We start from the raw sequence: 20,833 nt of genomic DNA, 5'->3' as shown, positions 1-20,833 counted from the left end.
GTCGGTAATTCATCAAGTCTTCTATTTCATCTTTTTTATGTATCAGAATTAGGGTAGCCTTCTTCCATGTTGTTGGTACATCATTTTTCTTCAGGCATAAAGTAAATAGTTTTGCTAAGAGTTTGTAGATTATTTCTCCTGTTTTTACAAGTTCAACTATAACTGCATCCTCACCTGCAGCTTTCTCATTTTGCAAGCTTTGGATGCTCCACATAACTACTTCTGGTAGAATCTGTGGTACTTCAGCTGTGTTGTAGTTGTTTTCATTTAGTTCATCATCCTGATATAATATTGAGTAAAATTCTTCAACTCTTTTTTGCTATAGCATATCTCTGGTGATGGTCCCATCTCTTAGTTTGACTGCAACCATTTGTATGTTGCTGTTTGGATTTTTTGAGACTAAGGTTGTTTTCAACCGTAGTCTCAAATATATTTTCTGATCAATTTTATTCCGTAGGTTAATTGATTGTTTCATTTCTCTTCGTTTCTTCATAAGCTGTTTTGTTTCTTCAGAGATTTTGCCTTGTTTCTGTTCTGTGGTACCAGCTATTTCAAGTGAGCATTGTAAAAGGTTTTGGGTAATAATGTCATTACTTTCTGGTAGATCAGCATTGTCATCTATAATAAGATGTTTAAATCTATTGTTTAGTTCATGTTGGAATATATCTTTTTTTAATGCCGAGTTTGTGTACATCTATGTTTTGCTTTGATCTCCGAAATATTTTTCTTCTTTCTTTTTGGCAGTTATTTGGATTTTACTGCGTACGATACGATGGTCACTTCCAATGTTGTAGGTGTTTATAACAGAGCAGTCTTGAAAGATGTTTTTCTTATTGTTGAGGATAAAGTCAATTTCACTAGATTTTCCATTTGGACTTTTCCATGTCCACTTTCTGTGTGTTTTTTTTTCCTTGAAAAAGGAATTCATGATATACAGGTTTTCTTTTTCTGAAAATTCTATTAACCTTGCTCCTCTTTTGTCTCTCATGCCATATCCAAAATTTCTCATTGAGCTTTCATCTGAATGTTGAATACCAATTCTAGCATAAAAGTCTCCCATTACAATTCTGAAATGATGTTTTCCTTTATTGTAGAGTTGAGATACATCATGATAGAAGGCTTCAATTTCTTCGTCAGTATGACTTACTGTTGGTGCATAGACTCAGATGATCTCAAGAGTGTATCTTTTGGCGATTTGGACAACAATACTTGCTATTCGATCAGATACACTGTCAAATTCTATTATGTTGTTCTTCAGTTTTTTGTTGACCAAGAATCCAACTCCACTGATTCTTTCCTTATCTTGGCCTCTATAATATAGTATGCCTCCATTTTTTAATTAAAGAATTTTGTCACCATTATGTCTAACTTTGCAGTCCAAGAATGTCCCATTTTAGTCGCTTTAGCTCTTCAGTTAGTTCAGTTAGCTGTGCTTCACTGTTCAGAGTCCTACAGTTTAATGTTCCAAGGTCTAGTTCCAATGGTAGCATGATCTGGTTATCCGGGGATTCTTAGCACCCTCTGCTTTCATGTTTAACTGCCTGCTACCATAGGTGGTAACAATCCGGCCTCCAGGGAATGAGGGCCATTTTATTTCTGTCAGATTCATCTTGGAAGGTTAAGCCATATATATACTGTGTTGTCTTATAATGTGAAGAATGTTTTTTTTCCCAACATTCTAATTCGACATGAAAAATTTGATGTGTTCAATATGATGATGTGTCTTATGAAGCAAAATATACCGTAAGTGCTAACACTAAGAAAATGCTGATATAACTTGATCTTGATGTTTGATAATTCTCCTGATGAAAATGCTGGCAATATTTTACATGATTTAGTTATGTCTAAACACAACAAATAATAAACCTGTTTTCATTTAAACTGTACTGTATTCATAAACTTGTATCATTCATACCTATACTAATGTACGCATTTTAGAGATGTACTGATGAATTATCATGAGACTTTGGCTGGTCTGGAAAAATACCAAGGATGTGAAACCAAGGGTGCAAAAAAAACAGTGATGCACCTCTGCATGTATGTGTGTATATATATATCACATAAATATTACTTTAGTAATTATTTATAATCTAAGTTTGCTCTAAACTAATCTTCCTTTATGTAGTAATTCAACAGTTGATTGAAAATCAATTAAATATGACGTTGAGAGTATTTGCATCATATTACTTTCACACTTTCATCCTATTATTATTCTTTTTTAACAATTAATCTTATCACTTATGACATTAAGTTTACATTAAGTAATGAGATTGATTTTTTATGAAGCAGTTTTTGGCTTCGAAGTCTATCTGTGTTATTGACACCCCCCCCCCCCCCCAACACACACACACCCATTCACCATATTTGGCTCCTGCGGACTTTTTCCTCTTTCCAAAGATGAAGTGTGCCTCAAAAAGGGAGCACTTCAGTGTCATGACATTGTGGACATTCAATGCAGCATGACCCAGAGACTGAAGGAGGTTCCCTGTTTCGGGACTATCACCGTGTCTTCAAATACCTGTATGACAGATGTTACGTTGTGTGGAGTTAGTAGATTATTTTTAAATCTGTGTAATTGACAATCCCAAATATAGTTCTTTGTTTTGATATAATAATTGTTGTCTGATTGCTTAACAAGAGCTATACATGAAATAAAAGGCCACTTTACTACACTGCAGCAAGTACAAGTGTGAAAGATTATTCCTTGAATTAGCCTCAGCTCTGAAAACTTCCCAAACCTCAACAAATTTGGGTGCATGAGACTGTGCCAAATTTGGGAAGCAAACATTCTAAGATCGTCAAGGGCCAAGACAACCTAATTTAGCCTACTAGAGGGCACCTTTTAGGATTCTAGGACTGACTTCAGTTGCCTTTCTGCAGCCTCATTTGCTTAGTGTGAGTGCCTGTATGCACATATCATTGTTTTGTGATCCCTAGAGGTGGCAATGTATCATTGGCAAAATATAGGTAGATTATTAAAATTTTTATAATTAATAATTTAGTTTACATTGTCATTTTCTAAAAAATTAGAAGTATTCCTATCCAACTTATAAGCTTATCTACAAGAATAGACAACTCTGCTACAGTGGCCAAGTGAATGAATAGAAATAGAAATTAAAGTCCTATTAACTTTTTTGTGTTTTGTAACAATTTCAAAATATAACCACATCCTCCTTAATGTTCTTTCTCCCTAAACTTCAAGCTTACAGTAATTTGATCCTCCTTTATTCCCCTTCCTCTTGATGTCTTAACCCCCCACCCCATTTATTATATATGCAATACTTCATTATTGTATTATGTCATCTTATGTTTCTCTTGCATTAGGAACTATATACAAATACAATCCATTGGTATTTGTATATAGTTCCTAATGCAAGTTCCTAATGGATTATTCTGATAGTTTTGTTTTTAATTTCCAATCATTGCATCAGCAGTACTGATTTATGACTTCTTTTATTTCCTCAACAAGACAAATTCATAATTTTAAGATACTTCAAATCTGTTCCTATAACAAATCTGTTATTATCAAACTTCCAACAGACTGAAGACTCATTAATCCCAGTTTTACACACACAGTTCACACACATAACATGCCTTAAACACACTGACCGTCTCCTCATGCATCACATTCTAATTATCCACAACTCACCATGCAAAAAACTATTCCTCACACCCTCCTTATACAGCTTCCAAGGTTAGCTCCTTGTTCTCCTCCTGTCTCCCCCTATTCTATGAAAATCTTATCCACATTAATCCAGTAATAACCTCTTACCACCTTATATCTCAATCATGTCTCCGCTTCTCCTCCTATCTGCTAGATGCTGCAAATTGCATTTTGGTGGCCAGTCAACCATATGCAAAGTTTCAAATATTCCAAGTTTCTAAATATCCCTTATTAATAAATAACTTCTTACACAGATATATGTTCTTGTTGAAAACATTATCAAGCTTTTATCTGCATAGTAATAATGCTCAAGTTCATATCAAATCACCCTATCTAAAATGGCAATAACCTCCTGAAAAACAAAGCAAAGAATAGCCACTTGTCATTGTTGTGAAAGGATCCCTATACATGAGTGGGACAACAATTCAGTGAATGAATGAACAATGAATCAAGCAATGAACTAAAAGAACAGTACCTGTTTTCTGATATAGTCATTATCTTCACTCTCTCCTTCATTTTCTTCTTGAATTTTTTTAGTAAACATTAGATCATGGTCACTTATACCAAAAATATCAAGTGAATAGAGAAAAGCAATATGCTCATCAAGAGATAAATCAGTTTTGCGCTCATTAGCATGCAGTTCTTCAAGCTGAACCTGAGTAGATGAATAGTGTGGGTTATCCAAGTTAAATAATTCTCTCAGTTCTTGTTTAGTAAAATACCTAAAGGGGTAAAAAAAATTCATCACTTCAAAAACTATGAACAGGAATATTTATTATTTATTATTACTACTAATATGTCAGAAACATTTTGAAACAAATCTAAGTTTTAGTACTAAAGCACAGATTATAACTCAAGTATAAAAATTCCATAATAAGAATGGAGGGTTCTTTTCATCTCAATCTTCAAGAGACATACGTCAATCTTGCTATTTAAAGAAGACTACTATTTAACAATCTAGTGAACATATACTGAAATATTTGTGACATTTAAGATAAATATAATATTCTTAAATTGAAGATCATCATGTGTGCATGCACATGCACACATGGTCAAATGTTACTATGGTGAACTCAGAGAACTAAAAGAATTATGTGAGACTTTGAACAAGACTTTTCCATACAAAAAGAATTTGCTATAACCATGTGTGCTATAGTGATATATGACTATTACTTTTAACGTCAGATGCCACACCATTTTTTTTTTTTTTTAACCTAATGCAAATTTATGGCATGTGAAACTATCTGTTGGCATTTCAGTTGGAGATGTCTCATAATGAATTCAAGAATTTCTTATCTTGAATTCATTATGAGATGAATTCAAGATAAGAAACTGATTACTTAATGGATCGTCATAAAAAGATTGCTACATAGAGAAAGGATGCAAAAAAGTCAAAACTTGATGCATGCAAATATAAAAGTGAAAAAAAAATTAATGTTTTTTTATTTTTTAATATGATACATGATTGTGACAGATATTTAAGCAAGTTATTAAGTCTAATGGACACACTAATTATTCTATGTGATGTTACATTCCCCACTTAATTGACACCTCCCCAAGGAGATGCCATGTAATAATTGTGGAAGGGATGTGATACAACTCTCTGCCAAAAAATCCTGCTATCTCCATTATGAGATATCAGCTACTTCACCTTCAAATAAAAACCACATATGAAGATTCCTATCTCATAATATGAGTGATAATGTTTACAATATTATTTACCATAATCACTGAATTTAAGACTAGTTTTAAGTTCAGACATATAGTGAGAAATTAAGTCATTTAATGTGCCTAAGTATTTGAGTTTTCCATAGTGCTGAAGTATTGAGAAAGGCACTAATTCACAGGGACAGTCATCTTGCAACCTGACAATTTAGATTAATTTAGAATCAGTGTGACTTCTAGGTGAAAGAAATGAAATGAATTAAAACTTATATTATTATGTGTAACATGAAATTAATTTTTTTTTTATTAATCCTTTATCCAAGCAAGGCACTTTTTACTATATCAATCCACCTAGATCTTGACCTTGGGAATCCTGCAGACGTGTACTGGATTTATTTAGAATTATAATATCATCTGCATAAAGTAAAGAGCTCAGATTAACATCTCCAATTTTGACATCAAGTTTAATATCACTTTCATAATGTGATCCACATAGATGTATAACAGAGGGAATAATGTACATCCTTGTCTCATACCTGATTTAACATCAAACCATTTTTTGTGTATTTCTTTCAATTCTGACTGCTGTCATACAACTCAAAGATTAAATACTGCTTGATACAATGTTCCACTAACACCATATACCTGTAGCATTTTGAAGAGCATTACTCACCTTGTCATATGCCTTTTCCAGATCTACGAAACTTCTTGTTCTTCACCGAGCTTCCCTTCCACAATCTTTCTTATCATTTTGAAGTATACTTGCATAAATCTTACCAGGAATACCTCTCTAATTCTTGTATTCACTTTTATCCCTTTTTATAGATGGGTACTATGAGAGCTTTACTCCAATTACATTGGACAACACACAATCAGAGACTCCGAAATGAAAATAGCAATTCTTTACTAATTTCGATGTGCTGAACACAAAAATAACAAAATCTGTCGATTGGCTCTTGTTTAGGCTAGAGTCAATCCTCATTATGTACATAAGTATCATTTGGCAACACTGTATTTCAATCTCCTGATTGCAACATATGGGTTATATTACATCAGCCAATCATGCACAACACCCCAGGAACTATTGGATCATTGGCTGATGCAATGCAGTTGAATCATGGCAATTGCTGTCGTAAAATGATGCAATCATTAGTATAAAGTGAAGTCTCATAGGGTGAGCAAGTGTTTGTGCAACTTCCTGGGCTACACTCCCATTTATTCCTGCATCATAAGTACTACACAAGTGATCCCTGCAGTGTAAATCCAGCAGTAGTGACCGTGTACTTGTGTTAATAGTGTAAATAACTTTTGTTACATTTGCAAGCCAGAAAAAGGCCATCACTCTGTTAGTGAAAAAGGCATATCAGCTTTATTTCGGTTGCAAGATCGGTGACCAGGACAAGGCCTATGCCCCACACATATGATGCAGTACGTGTGCTAGAAATTTTCCAAAGTGGCTGAAAGGTGTCAGTGCCATTTGCTGTTCCTATGGTTTGGATGGAGCCAAGCAATCACACAAATGACTGCTACTTCTGCATGGTGCCACCTGTTTCGGGAGGAATCATGAGAAAAACGAAGCAGACAATAGCGTACCAGAATATACCATCTGATCTCCAACCAGTTCCGCAGAGCAAAGAACTTCCCATTCCTGAACCTCCAAAAGAATTTTCCATCGATTCAGAGGATGGAGGAGAACCAATGTCAGGTTCTACTGAGCCTTTAGTGTGTAATGATGTTCGATATGTCAGCCACAGTGCATTATCTGCACCACACATTCTCACACAAGAAGAATTGAACGATCTTGTTCGCAATCTGGAGCTGTCCAAGACCAAAGCAGAGTTACTGGAATAAAGACTTCTACAATGGAATCTTCTCAAGGAAAATGTTCAAGTGACTTTGTTTTGCACTTGTAATGGGCAGTTTGCACCTTCTGAAAGGAAGATGACCTTGTGTTTTGCTATGATGTAGATCACCTGATGAATGCCCTCCGAATCAAATATGGCTTGCATGAAAGGCGACTATTCTTAGACTTGCTGAAATTGAATCTCAAGGCAGTATTGCTGCATACTGGAAACCAGCTTCCATCTGTTCCAGTTGGACATGCTGTCTACATGAAAACCTATGACAACCTAAAACAGTTGTTGGACTGTCTTCAATACAGCAAGAATGGCTGGCATCTCTGTGGTGACTTGAAAATAGTGTGTTGATAGGTCTGCAGCTGGGATATATATGAAGTACTGCTGTTTTTTTGTGTGAATGGGACAGCTGAGCAAGGATTTTGCACTATGGAAGAGAGACTGGCCTGCAAGGAAATCACTGAGGATCAGAGAGAAGAATGTGCAACACCCAGCACTGGCAGAAACACAAAATTCTGCTACCGCCCCTACACATCAAACTCGGTCTGGTAAAAAAACTTTGTAAAAGCTATAGACCAGACTGGATCAGCTTTCAAGTACCTAGCTGACAAATTCACTCGACTCAGCGAAGCAAAAATTAAAGAGGGAGTTTTTGTGGGTCTTCAGATCCAAGAGCTCTTCACTGATGAGATGTTCAACAACCTGCCAGAGGGTGATGAGAAAAAAGCTTGGGACATGTTTCTTCTGGTGTCAACTAACTTCCTAGAAAATGCCAGGGCAGAAAACTACAAGGAACTGGCTGAGGACTTTTTCTATCACAAACTTGGCTGCAATATGTCCTTAAAAAATGCTACTGCTCCATTCCTACTTGGATTTCTTCCCTGACAACTGTGGCATGGTTAGCGATGAGCATGGTGAATATTTCCATCAGGAAATTGCAACGATGAAGAAATGATACCAGGTAAAGTGATCCACTTTCATACTGGCTAACTACTGTTGGATGCTCGCTAAAGATGATCCTGAGAAGCTAATACAAGCAACAGGCAAAGTGACATCAGATGTAGAAGCAGACATTTACTGGTATATGTGATAAGTACATATTTCTCTTTTATATAGGAATCTATTGCAGATCTCTCACAAACCTTAGCCAATTTTGCATTTTCATTGTCACATTCATGTTCAGACCTTGAAATTTCTAACAAATGAATAAATTAATCTGGTGCATGACTTTTGTAAAATTTCGTTGTTCAGTGTTATATGGAATTTGATCATCTGTCCAGGCCTTCAGAATTATGCGGTGCAGCCACTGTAAAGCTTTATACTTTCATATACTTGAGCATTTCTGGTCAGATACCATTTACTCCAACTGCCTTTCCACATTTCAGGCTTTTTTAAATTTAAATATTGATATGTATTCCTGTTTACATGTCTGTTGAGTGTTTTCCACCACCATGCTGTCACTGCTTGTTTCATTTAGTAATCTTTCAAATACATGAAAGATATTATTTAATTTTATTATCTTTGATTCCTTTTACAGTACTCTTTCCTCCATTTCTAAGCTTTTTCAATAGACCAGAATATTTTGCCCTCCTTTCTAATATATATTTTCTATGTTCTTACCAAAGTCATCCCATGACCTTTGTCTAGCTAGTTTTACACACTGCTTCTCTTTCTTACATCTGTATTCTCTAAGAGTACAAGCCGACTTATTTGTACTTTTAGAGAATACAAATAAGTCAGCTTTCTTTCTTTCTTTCATTCATTGCCTCTTTAAACTTCCTGAGTTCACCATGGAGTTCTGATTTTTCTACCATTGCAGACAACCTCACCACATGCCTCTGACTGAATCAATGGTTTCTTCAGGGTTTGCCACTGAATCTTCAAGTTCCTGTTTTCAAACTCTAATTTTTTTTCTTGAATAATGTTTATATTTTAGCTTACAGTTCACATCTGTAAGCAGCTCAAATCAAAGTTTTAAAACTTTAATTTGTTTTAAAACTTTCTTACATACATCATCATCATCATCAAATTCCTGTCATGTACCCTCAAGGGGTGTACAGGATATGACAGTACTACATGAAAAAATTACATCATTACTAACTTCCGATCTACAATTTTCCTCCAAATCAGTCTGTTACTTGTCAAGACTCCAACATTATCAGATCTTATATTTCTATCGTCTAAGGCACTTTGTACCGTATCAATCCACCTATATCTTGGTCTTCCTCTGGGTCGTTTTCCTGCCAACCTGGCAGAGAACACTTGTTTTGCTAATCTTTCCTCTCCCATTCTATTTAAGTGACCATACCATCTGAGATTAGCTCTGCTAACGCATTCCTGGATGCTGACAATGTCAAGTTCTTTCCTAATATCCTCATTTTTAACATGATATTGCCATTGATGCCATCTGTTCACGCCTCTAATCTTTCTCAGGACTCTCATATCTGCGGTCTCTAGTCTTTGGTCAAGTGTTTTACTTCTGACCCAGCTCTCAGATCCATAAGTTAAAATTGGTTTGAACACAGTCTTGTATACAGCTAATTTAGTGTTCCGACTAATTTCTTTCTTATTCCATATGAATTTATTCAATTGACTTCCCACGATACCAGCTTTGCTGATTCTGTTGTCTATTTCTATATTTAGTTTACCATCTTCAGTAAAAATTGTGCCTAAGTAGCTGAAATGTTTTACTTGTTCCACAGGTTCTCCATTCACAACACAGTTGATATTTTCAATGATTCTGCCTATTTTCATTGTCTTTGTCTTTTTATTGCTGACCTTCATACCATATCTATTACAACAGCTATTCAATTTAGTCAGAGAATCTTGCAGACTTGTAGCGGATTTATTTAGAAGTATAACATCATCCGCATAAAGCAAAGAGCTGACATTAACATCTCCAATTTTGATATCAGGTTTAATACCACATTCCTTCATAATGTGATCCATATAGATAATGAATAACAGAGGGGATAATGTACATCCTTGTCTCACACCAGATTTAACATTAAACCATCTTCCTGTACTTCCTTCAATTCTAACTGCTGACTCACAACTCAAATAAAGACTAAGTATTGCTTGATATAATGCCCCATTGACACCATATAACTGCAGCGTATTGAATAGCTTCTCTCTTGGCACCTTGTCATATGCCTTTTCCAAATCGACAAAACTTAAATACAGATCTTTGTTATATTCCCATGCTTTCTCGACTATTTGTCGTAAAGTGAAGATCTGATCCTGACAGCCTCTATTTGGCCTGAATCCAGCTTGTTCTTCACCAAGCTTTTCTTCCACAATTCTTCTCAACCGTTTCTCAAGTATACTTGCATAGATCTTGCCAGGAACACTCAGTAGGGAAATACCTCTGCAATTCTCACATTCAGTTTTATTTCCCTTTTTATATATGGGTACTATGAGAGCTCTACTCCAATCATCGGGAATTCGTCCCTCTGTCCAGGCTTTCTGAACTATGCAGTGCAGCCACTGTAAGACTCTTATACCACCATACTTCAGCATTTCTGGTCGAATATCATCTACTCCTGCTGCCTTTCCACATTTCAAGCCTTTGATGGCTTTTTCTACTTCAAGTATGGATATGTATTCCTGACTGCATGCCTGGTCAGTGTTTTTTATCACTGTGCTGTCATCACTGCTTGTTTCATTTAGCAGTTTTTCAAAGTAATTACTCCATACTTCAAGGATATCTTTTTCTCCTGTTTTCATTTCACCTTTATCATCTCTAATTCCTTTTACAGCACTCTTTCCTCCATTCCTAAGCTTCTTCAACAACCTCCAGAATATTTTGCCACCTTCTTGATATTTATTTTCTATATTCTTGCCATAGTCCTCCCATGACTTTTGTTTAGCTAGTTTTACACACTGTTTAGCTTTCTTACATTTGTCTCTGTATTCTGTAAGAGTAAAAGCTGACTTATTTGCCAGGAACTTTTCATATGCTTTCTTCTTTTCCTTCACTGCCTCTTTAACTTCCTGTGTCCACCAGGGAGTTCTGATTTTTTTATCTTTGCACACAACCTCACCACATGCCTCTCTGGCAGAATCAATCAATGTTTTCTTCAGAGTTTGCCACTGAATCTCCAAGGTTTGATTCCTGTTCTCAAACTCTTTCATTTTCTTTTCAATAATATTTCTGTATTTTAGTCTACAGTTTACATCTGAGAGCTGCTCAACTTTTATTCGCTTTAAAACTTTCTTACATGTTATTCTTTTCAATATGAAATTCAATTTTATCCTGCTCAAGACTAAATAGTGATCACTTCCAATTTCAAATCCTCTGTATACTCTGGTGTCCTGCACCAGGGAGAAAACATCACTATCAACAATAACATAGTCAATGAGACTTTTCTTATTCCTAGCCTCTTCTCTCCATGTGAAGTTGTGCACATTTTTATGTTGGAACATGGTGTTAGTAATAACCAGTCCATGTCCTGAGCAGAAATCCAACAGATATTTGCCATTATTATTAGCTTTGCTCTTTTCTCCAAATTTTCCCAAAATATTTTTGTATGTCTCACAATCATTTCCTACTCTACTATTTAGATCCCCAACAAGGACCAACTTTTCCTTTTTCATTGTGTCAGTTGCTTTTTCTAAAGCCTCAAAAAATTCCTCCACTTCTACCTTAGTAGAACCTTCTGTGGGACCATAGGCACAAATAAGTCTCATTGTCCAGTTCCCCATTCTCATATTTGCCCACATTACTCTACTTGAGACTGACTGCCATTCAAGAAGATTAGCCTCGTATTTTGTGTTGAATAATATGGATACTCCTTCTTTTCTTTGATTGTTATTGCCTGAATATAACATTTTGTATTTATTGCTCAGAAAGATCTCACCAGTTTTGGTCTTTTTTGTTTCAGTCACCCCTATTATGTCGATCTGGTACTTATCTAATTCCTCAGCTAGCTCCATTTCTTTGCCATTCAGGCTTCTTACGTTGATAGTACCGATCTTTAACTCTGGTGATGTTGAGTTGGGGTTTGTTTTCAGATTTGTTCCAGTAGCTGACTTTTCGCTGTTTGCCCTGGTTCCCTGGCGAAAACAACGGGGGCCTTGTTTAACCGGGCGACGCCCCAGCCGGCATGAAATTTTGTCATGTTGTACCATCATTTTTTATTTTTGTTTAACCAATAAGAATACAATTTGGTCGGCTAAATCCCAAATTGCCAGCCCATCCTCGTTCGTTCAGTATCAAAGTAGATACCCAACAGGGTGCACCACGAGAAGGTGAGGATTGGACATTAGGTCAGAAGCCCTGGTCGGTTCTCCGCATTCCTTTAAAGGCTATGTGGAGGTCTCCTCTCAGTTATACAGCTTTGACCCTTAAGCACCCCTCTTACATGGTGCATGACTTTTGTAAAATTTCGTCTTTTCAATATTAAATTCAATTTTATCCAAGCATATTCATATAAATGTATGTATGTAATTATATAATGTTTTTTCTCTCTAATACTTTTGCGTTTTTGAATCGAGTTATTGAGAATTACAAAAGTAGGAGGTAGATTTATCTCATCACTGATATAGTGAGTAATGAGAAAATCTCTGTCCCATGGTGCTCATTATAACCAAGTTGGACTGTATTACAGTCTATGTTGCAATGAGAAGGTAATATACTACCCTGTGATTGCATTTCCACATTTCAAGTTAGGGGAGTGAAAAGATGGCATGTTAGAAAATAACTTGATAATGAATGGTCACTTAGAATAGAAGTGCAAAGATTAGCAAAGTGAAATCTTAGACTTGACACTATTGAAGATCAAAAAAAATAACAGCTTTGTGAAAGAAAACAGATGATATCAATAACCATTGATAATGAATTGGGAATATATTTTATTCCCTTGCTTTTTTTTTTTTTTAAATGATCCATGTAAAGATTTTTGTCACGAAGACTTGCGAATTATCTTTAAACTGTGTACTGATGGCCAGGAGGCACGGCAGTCGTAACAACGAAAGCAGACGACGCTTAGGATTTCATTAGCAAAGTTTCCACCGTGTGGTATCCATTTTTAAAATGTGCCCGAAGTGAAAGAATAAGTACAACATTAGTGTTTGAAAGCAAATATAATTTTCTAGTTAGATCATGTACTATAGTATATCAGGTCATCGGCATTGCAAAAAGAGCGAGTTAATTTCAGCGAGTATTCATTCTGCATAATGATCAAGACTTTCACCAGCTTTATCACTCATCACAAGTCCGAGTTTTACTGGCGCAGTCAACAGGATCTACAAGGTGAGAGCAATTCGTTATGTAAATGCATGCTCCCATGTTTTAGAGTTCTATTTTGATTATTTGGGCGAAAGTCTATTTTAATACAAAACAAAAAAAAATGGCGTTCGGAGTTTGTTCCATCCTGGAACAGTAGTAATGATTTCTCGGCAGAGAAAGAATACATCAGTATTCAAATTTTGTTCCATCCTGGAACAGTAGTACAATAGTTTGGATAAAAGAAAAACACGCAGGGTTTTCAAGCTATATTTTCGTCCCAGATAAATCAGAATTTTTTTTTTTTTTTTAATTTATTTTGTTCTGTTCTGCATGTTTGTTCCATCTTGGAAGAGTCAGTACTTGTGATTTCTTGCCAGAGAAAGAACACGACAGTGTTATCATAGTTCGTTTTTGCATACTGTTTTGATAGTTCTGTTTCGAGGTTTAAGTTATTACATAGTAGCGGTGTAAAATCGAAACTATTTCTTTTTTGTTTGGTTTTGTTTTTATATATGTGTATTTGAAAGTGTAGTAAATTGTGTAGTTGAAGTTTTTTTTTTTTTATCTGATAATATTGTAAGATTTATCTATGTTTACAAATGATATGTTAAATTTAGTTATGAGTCCCATAATCGCCAAATATATACATCTCTTTCTGGGCATTTAAAAAAAAAAAAAAATTGCAATTGATTCCTTTTTAAGGGTGATTTTTTTTATCAGTAAAGAGAGTTATTGTTAAGCACCATGGCTTATTTAACCAAAGGTAGAAAGGAAGATTTACGTAAATTGGCTGAAGAATTGGGAGAGAAGCCAACTGTTGAAATGAAAGTGATAGATCTTAAAATGATTATTACGGGAAGTAAATTTTATGAAGAAGAATTTGTTAAAGGGATGTTGGAGACGATTATTAGTACCAGACTTGAGGAAGAACTGATGAAGAAAGAAGAATTAGAAGCTCAACGGCGGAAGGAAGAACTAGAAGCCCAATGCCAGAAAGATGAATTGGAAGCCCAACAGAAAAGAGAACAAATGGAGTTCGAGCTGAAGAAACTGGAAATTGAAGCACGTGTTCAACCAACCTCAACTCCAGTATCCAGTGACAATAAACCATATTGTCTTGAACTAATTAAGCTAATGCCTAGGTTTAGATTACAAGAGGATGACATTGTGATATACCTATCCCTGTTTGAAAGACAAGCTAAGAGAACCAAAATAGATGTTAAAGACTAGATATCATGTCTCTTGACTTTGTTACCATTTGAGATTGTCCAATTAATTGGTAGAGAGTCAGAAGAAAATTTCGAAGATTATGAATATATTAAAACAATTCTACTAAAGAGATTTAGACTGAATCCGGAAAGTTTCAGAAAAAAGTTTGTGATGCACCAAAAGGTTGCTGAAAAATCTTGGAGGGATTTCTGTTATGAAATAACTAATTATTTCGAAGAGTGGATTGGTGGCCTTGATATCAAGGATTTTGAAAGGTTAAAAGATCTAATTATTACGGATCAACTGAAGAAGAAAGTCTAAGAGATGTTCTCTAAGAGAGAACATCTCTTAGACGACTGGGCAAAATTCGTTTCTCCAACCAAGTTAGCTGACAGATTGGACGAATACGACAGTGTTCGTAGTACATCAAGGAAGCCCATTGGAACTATTCCGAAGGACAAGGTTACTGAAAACTTTAGACCTTATACTCCACCTGCTGAGCGAACATTCAAGAATAAGTTATTATCTCCCTCTCAAAGTCCACCGAGATGGTACCAGCCGTGACGAAATGATGATTTATACAAGCCTCACTACAAACCAACTTGTTTTACTTGTAGAAAGGAAGGTCATATCGCCAAGTTTTGTATGAAAAATAGTCAGCCAAAAGGTACTCCTGCTACAGCACACAGTAACCTAGTTCAAACGTCTACCATTGGGGATGACGATAAATCAGGTATGTTGACTGCCAAAATTTCCATTCCAGTATCCAAATCAGTGGACATTGATCGAAACGTAGATGATTTGAAGGTCGTCAAAGTCAAATGTGGAAGTAAGGTTTTAAATGGAATAATAGATACAGGAGCGCAAATATCGGTAGTGTGCGAAGATTTAGTGGCAGATACGCCCCATGATGGAGAAAGTAAGATAGAAATATCTTCTGCTTTCGGAGAAAATGAAATAACACCCTTAAGGATTTTTGAAATGAAAATTGATGATAATTAACATGGTAATGTTCCAGTCACCTGTGCCGTCTCAAGAAGACTGGTTACCGATTTGCTACTGAGCTCCTCTGCCTATGAAATGCTGGTCGAAAGCGTCGAGCTACATGAGCGTAGTCATCATTGGGAGACACCGGTTCTGAAATCAAAAGATTTAAGTGATAAACAGTCAGAAGATGATGAAGACGAAGACATGCCTTCGAAAATAACCAGTACAGCATTGGCAGTCAGTACGGTAGAGTCCCCACCAGGTGCAGAAAATGAGTGTATACCAGAAAAAACAAAATTCGAATTCGGCAAACTTCAAGAGGATGATGAGACGCTCCGAAGGTGTTTTGAATGGGCAAAAAGGCAGAAAAAGGCCTATGCGTTTGACAATGGGGTTCTGCTTCATAACAAACATATTTGTGGCGAGAATATTAGACAAGTAGTGCTACCGTGTGTGAAACGAGAAAATGTCTTAAAGATGGCACATGAAATCCCTCTTGCTGGCCATCTCGGCGAAAAGAAAACCAGTCAGCGAATCAAGTACTCATTCTTTTGGCCTACCATTAAACAAGATGTGAAAAAATATTGCGAAAGCTGCAAGGAATGTCAAATGAGGACTGCTACATATAGAGATAGAATCCCCATATGACCTATCGTCAGATCAGAAACTCCGTTTGAGGTATGGAGTGTGGATTGTGTCGGACCGTTAGAACCTCCATCGGGAAGAGGACACCGATTCATAATATGTGGTGTTGATTTATGCACTAGATGGGCCGAAACCATACCTGTCAAGGAAATAAGTGCTAAAACTACATGTAATGTTCTGATGAGGATTTTTACTCAGACTGGATTTCCTAAAATGGTCTGTACCGACCAAGGTATGAATTTCACATCTAAACTCACTCAAGCTTTTGAAGATCTGCCAGGCATAGCTCCACGTTTTTCCACTCCAGGACATCCTGAGAGTATGGGCGCTGTCGAACATTGGAACAGAACTTTAAAAGAGATGATGAATAAGAATATACAGGAGCATGGAAGAAACTGGGATTTACATCTTCCCTATCTTCTATTTGCATACCGAGAAGTACCACATAGCACTACTGGGTTATCACCTTTCCAGTTGGTATATGGAAGATTACCTCCAGGCCCCTATCTTTGTTAAAGGAAATTTGGACGTGGACGAGTCATCCCAACCGCTGCCTCTCGCTTGGTTGAAAATTATTTACAAGAGCTTCTTGAAAATCTAAGAAAAGCTCATGAAATTGCATCTGAGAATGCCAAAGGGTCTCAAGAACAACACTCCTCCAGATATAATCTTCATTCCAAAGAAAACTCCTTCATTGTTGGTGAAAAGGTTTTAGTATTGTTACCTTCATCCTCTCATAAGCTTCTAAATACTTGGACAGGATCTGCTACAGTCGTCCAACTTACTAGACCACATTCTGCGAAGGTTGAGATGAAGGATGGAAGTATCAGGGAGCTCCACATAAATAAGCTTCGACCATATATTCAAAGAATTAATCATGTCGGTCTAGTTTTCGAGCTAGATGAAGATTTCGGAACACTCCACTATGCACCCGCTGACAAGATGAATAAATCAGTCGAAGATATTAGGAAACACCTTGAGGATATGAAAGCTCTCTTGACGGGAGAACAAAAACAAGAACTTTTTGACATCCTCCAGAAATATGCAGATGTTTTTAGTTCCAAACCTGGTTATGCCAAAGTTGACGGACACTCCATCAAAATTACAGAGAACTGTTCCCCTAAGAGACTCAAACCCTATAGGGTGCCAATCACTCTACAAAAGGAAGTAGATCGACAAGTCAAAAAACTGTTAGATATGGGTCTCATTGAGCCAAGTGTCAGTGAATGGGCTCATCCCGTGGTTTGTGTGGCTAAGAAAAATGGAAGTGTCAGACTATGCATTGACTTTAGATTGCTAAATAGTTTTACTATTCCAGATGTTTATCCAATGAAAACAGCTAGAGATTTATTATTTGAGGTAGGACAAGCAAGATTTATCACTGTCATTGACCTCACCAAGGGATATTGGCAAATCCCTATGGAAAAGGAAGCAAAGCCCTTCACCGCATTCGTGACGCATTCTGGTCACTATCAATGGAATGTCTTACCGTTTGGAATGAAGAACGCTGGAAGCACATTCCAGAAATCATTAGATAAAGCACTAGCTCCTCATAAGGCATACTGCCGATCTTATATCGACGATTTGGCCATATTTTCTAAAACATGGTCTGAACATCTCACCCATATAGATGAAGTCTTCAAAACATTAAGAGAGGTGGGTTTAACAGTAAACCTAGAAAAATGCGAATTCGGGAAAAATCAAGTGAAGTTCCTAGGTCATTTGATTGGATCCGGTCAACATTCCCCAGACCCAGAGAAGGTCGAGGTTATAAAAGGCTTAGCGACACCAGCGACAAAGAAGGAAGTAAGAAGTCTACTTGGACTGGCTAGCTACTACCGTGACTACATACGATTCTCCCAAATTGTATTATTACCACTGACAAATCTGACTAAGAAAAGTGTCCCAAACAATGTTCCTTGGACTACTGATGCTGATGAAGCTTTTACGAAACTCAAAGAAGAGCTTTTAAAAATGCCTTCTTTGCATACTCCAGATCTCGACAAGCCGTTCCAGTTGTATACGGATGCATCAGCAACAGCAATTGGCGCATGCTTAGCTCAAAACAATGAACAAGGAAAAGAATTGCCCATTGCTTTCTTCAGTAAGAAACTAAATTCCTGTTAAATGAAATAGTCAACCATTGAAAGGGAAGCTTTTTGCGTCTTGGAGGCGTTGAAAACGTTTGACACATGGGTATTTGGTGCTGAAATACAGGTAATTTCAGATCATAACCCTCTGACCTATCTAACTAAAAGTGCCCCTCATGGCGCCAAGTTGTCCCGATGGGCTTTAGCCCTACAACGTTATAATATGACCGTTACATATAGAAAGGGTAGTCGTCATGGTAACGCCGATGCCCTTTCCAGATTAAAAACTGATATAATTAATTAATGTTATTGGCTTGTTTCTTAATAATGATTATATATTTTCTTGATGTTTAGTTAATGATGATTATATAGTTTTTTTTTTTGTTTTGTTTGTTTGTGGGAGCTGCATCGCACCATAAAGCTCTCACCTCATTTCTTGTATTTTAGAGTCAATTACTCGCCTGAGTTTTCTTTTAGATGCAACATCGACACTCCTGTGATGGATGCGCTTCCCGCAAAGGGAGTTGTAAAGATTTTTGTCACGAAGACTTGCGAATTCTCTTTAAACTGTGTACTGGTGGCCAGGAGGCGTGGCAGTCGTAACAACGAAAGCAGACAACGCTTAGGATTTCATTAGCAAAGTTTCTGCCGTGTGGTATCCATTTTTAAAATGTGCCTGAAGTGAAAGAATAAGTACAACATTAGTGTTTGAAAGCAAATATAATTTTCTAGTTAGATCATGTACTATAGTATACCAGGTCATCGGCATTGCAAAAAGAGTGAGTTAATTTCAGCGAGTATTCATTCTGCACAATGATCAAGACCTTCACCAGCTTTATCACTCATCACAAGTCCGAGTTTTACTATCTATCTAATCTAATCCTGTGGTCTCCTCTTTTAAGAGGGTTGCAGCTGATGAACAGTCTTCTTCCATTCCTCTCTATCTCTTGTTCATCCAGTCTTTGATGTTGTCTTTTCATTGACGTCGAGGTCCTCCTCTCCACCATCCCCTGCAATATTATTCTGGAGAGCTCTCCAGAAGAACCCATCATCAAATGTCCTGCAAAAGCTATTTTCTTCTTTGAATACTAGCCATATTTTCACCTTGAATCTTTTAAGAACCTCTTCATTGCTCACTCTATCCGTCTAGCTAATACAATCCATTTTTCTCAAGCAACACATCTGAAATGCATTCAATCGGTCAGTCATTGCCTTATTAATTGTCCAGGACTCACATCCATGTGTCCCCCATGCTCCACAACATTGTCTTGAGGATTCTTACTTAATATGTGGTATATTTGGAAAAATGCTGCTTTTGCTTTAATTCTGGTCTTAATTTCATAGCTAGATCTACTGTCATCTGTTATCCAGCTCCCAAGTTATTCAAAACTTTTTATATTCTGTATTCTTTGTCCATTCAAAGTGATTTCCATCCCATTTCCAACCCTGTATATGTGTACATGTGCAGTAAAATAGAAATAAAATCTTGGCAACCTCTGTTTTTTTTCTGAGCTACATTGTTTTTGTGAATTTCGATTTCAATAATTTCCTTAGGATTTTCTCAGTGATCCTTGTTGGAATGCTCTAGTATAAGATTCTTTGTAATTCATTTTCAGTTTTATTTCCTTTTTTTTATGAAGTGGTATGATGAGAACTATACTCTAATCATTTAGGACTTGATCTTCTGAAAAGCCTTCTTTAATTAGTGTCACCACAACTGTATAACACACTTATATGCTATATTTTATTTATTTTATTATTATTTTTTTTTTTTTTAAAATGCAACTTCTGAATGCCTTTTAAATCCTAGATGTTTTCTACTACTGTACTATCACTCAGAAATGAGTATGACAAAAGCAAACATCATTTTTCAAAGGATGTGCGATTTTTTTTTTTTTTTTTTTTTTTGTCATCTTCATTTCTAGGTTTCATTCTTTCAAAGAAGAAGCTTTATTTTAAGCCTTTTCAACAGCCTCTGAGTTTTTTTAAGTTTCAAGATATGTATTCTTAACAAAACTTTTCCATGAATTGTGTAGCTACAGTTAAAGAATTTCAATTTCCTACATTTTTCTGTTTTTCTATAAAAGCATATGCGGACTTATTAGCCAAGAATTTTCTATATGATTTCTCTTCTCGAACTGCTTCTTGGAATTCTTATTTTTCTATTCTTTAGACAACTTATCTCATATTTCTCTGAAGCAGTCAATTCATGTTTTCTTTGGATTTTGATATTCATTCACTAAGATTTGGTTCTTGTTTTCAAACTTTTCCCAATAAAATGTGCCTATCTTAGTCTACAAATATCATGTGTGAATGTCACTCAACTTTGATTTTATATCAAAAAATTAGCCTTAGTAAAAATTTGTTTTCAATGAGATATTGACTCAACACTAGATGGGCAGTCATTTCAAATCTTCTGTACACTCTTGTAGTCTGAACCAATATGTAGTTATTAACAGTAATCTAAGAAGACATTTCTTAGATTACT

At 36.1% G+C, this 20,833-nt stretch overlaps 1 protein-coding gene, 1 long non-coding RNA gene and 1 pseudogene across 5 annotated transcripts in view; 2 read left to right on the top strand and 1 right to left on the bottom strand.

Annotated features, from left to right (window-relative positions):
- The window catches only part of LOC150095706 (DNA excision repair protein ERCC-6-like), a 269,923-nt gene that overhangs the window by 74,150 nt on the left and 174,940 nt on the right, over positions 1-20,833 (bottom strand). For all 4 annotated transcript variants that reach the window (XM_090409872.1, XM_090409870.1, XM_090409874.1 and 1 more), the window contains exon 15: positions 4,140-4,386. In XM_090409872.1, the coding sequence (XP_090265998.1) occupies positions 4,140-4,386 (247 nt within the window). The remainder of the gene's footprint in view (positions 1-4,139; positions 4,387-20,833) is intronic.
- The window catches only part of LOC150095707 (uncharacterized), a 93,513-nt gene continuing 74,638 nt past the window's right edge, over positions 1,959-20,833 (top strand). The window contains exon 1 of the long non-coding RNA XR_016550037.1: positions 1,959-2,037. This is a non-coding gene — a long non-coding RNA (uncharacterized LOC150095707). The remainder of the gene's footprint in view (positions 2,038-20,833) is intronic.
- LOC150095708 (uncharacterized) lies at positions 6,866-20,574 on the top strand (annotated as a pseudogene).

This window comes from Typopeltis vanoorti, chromosome 20, assembly GCF_054136105.1.
Source record: "Typopeltis vanoorti isolate ZY-2024b chromosome 20, IOZ_Tvanoo_1.0, whole genome shotgun sequence".
Taxonomy (NCBI): domain Eukaryota; kingdom Metazoa; phylum Arthropoda; class Arachnida; order Uropygi; family Thelyphonidae; genus Typopeltis; species Typopeltis vanoorti.
Note: the sequence above shows the minus strand (reverse complement) of the source record. Positions and strands in the feature narration are given on the sequence as shown.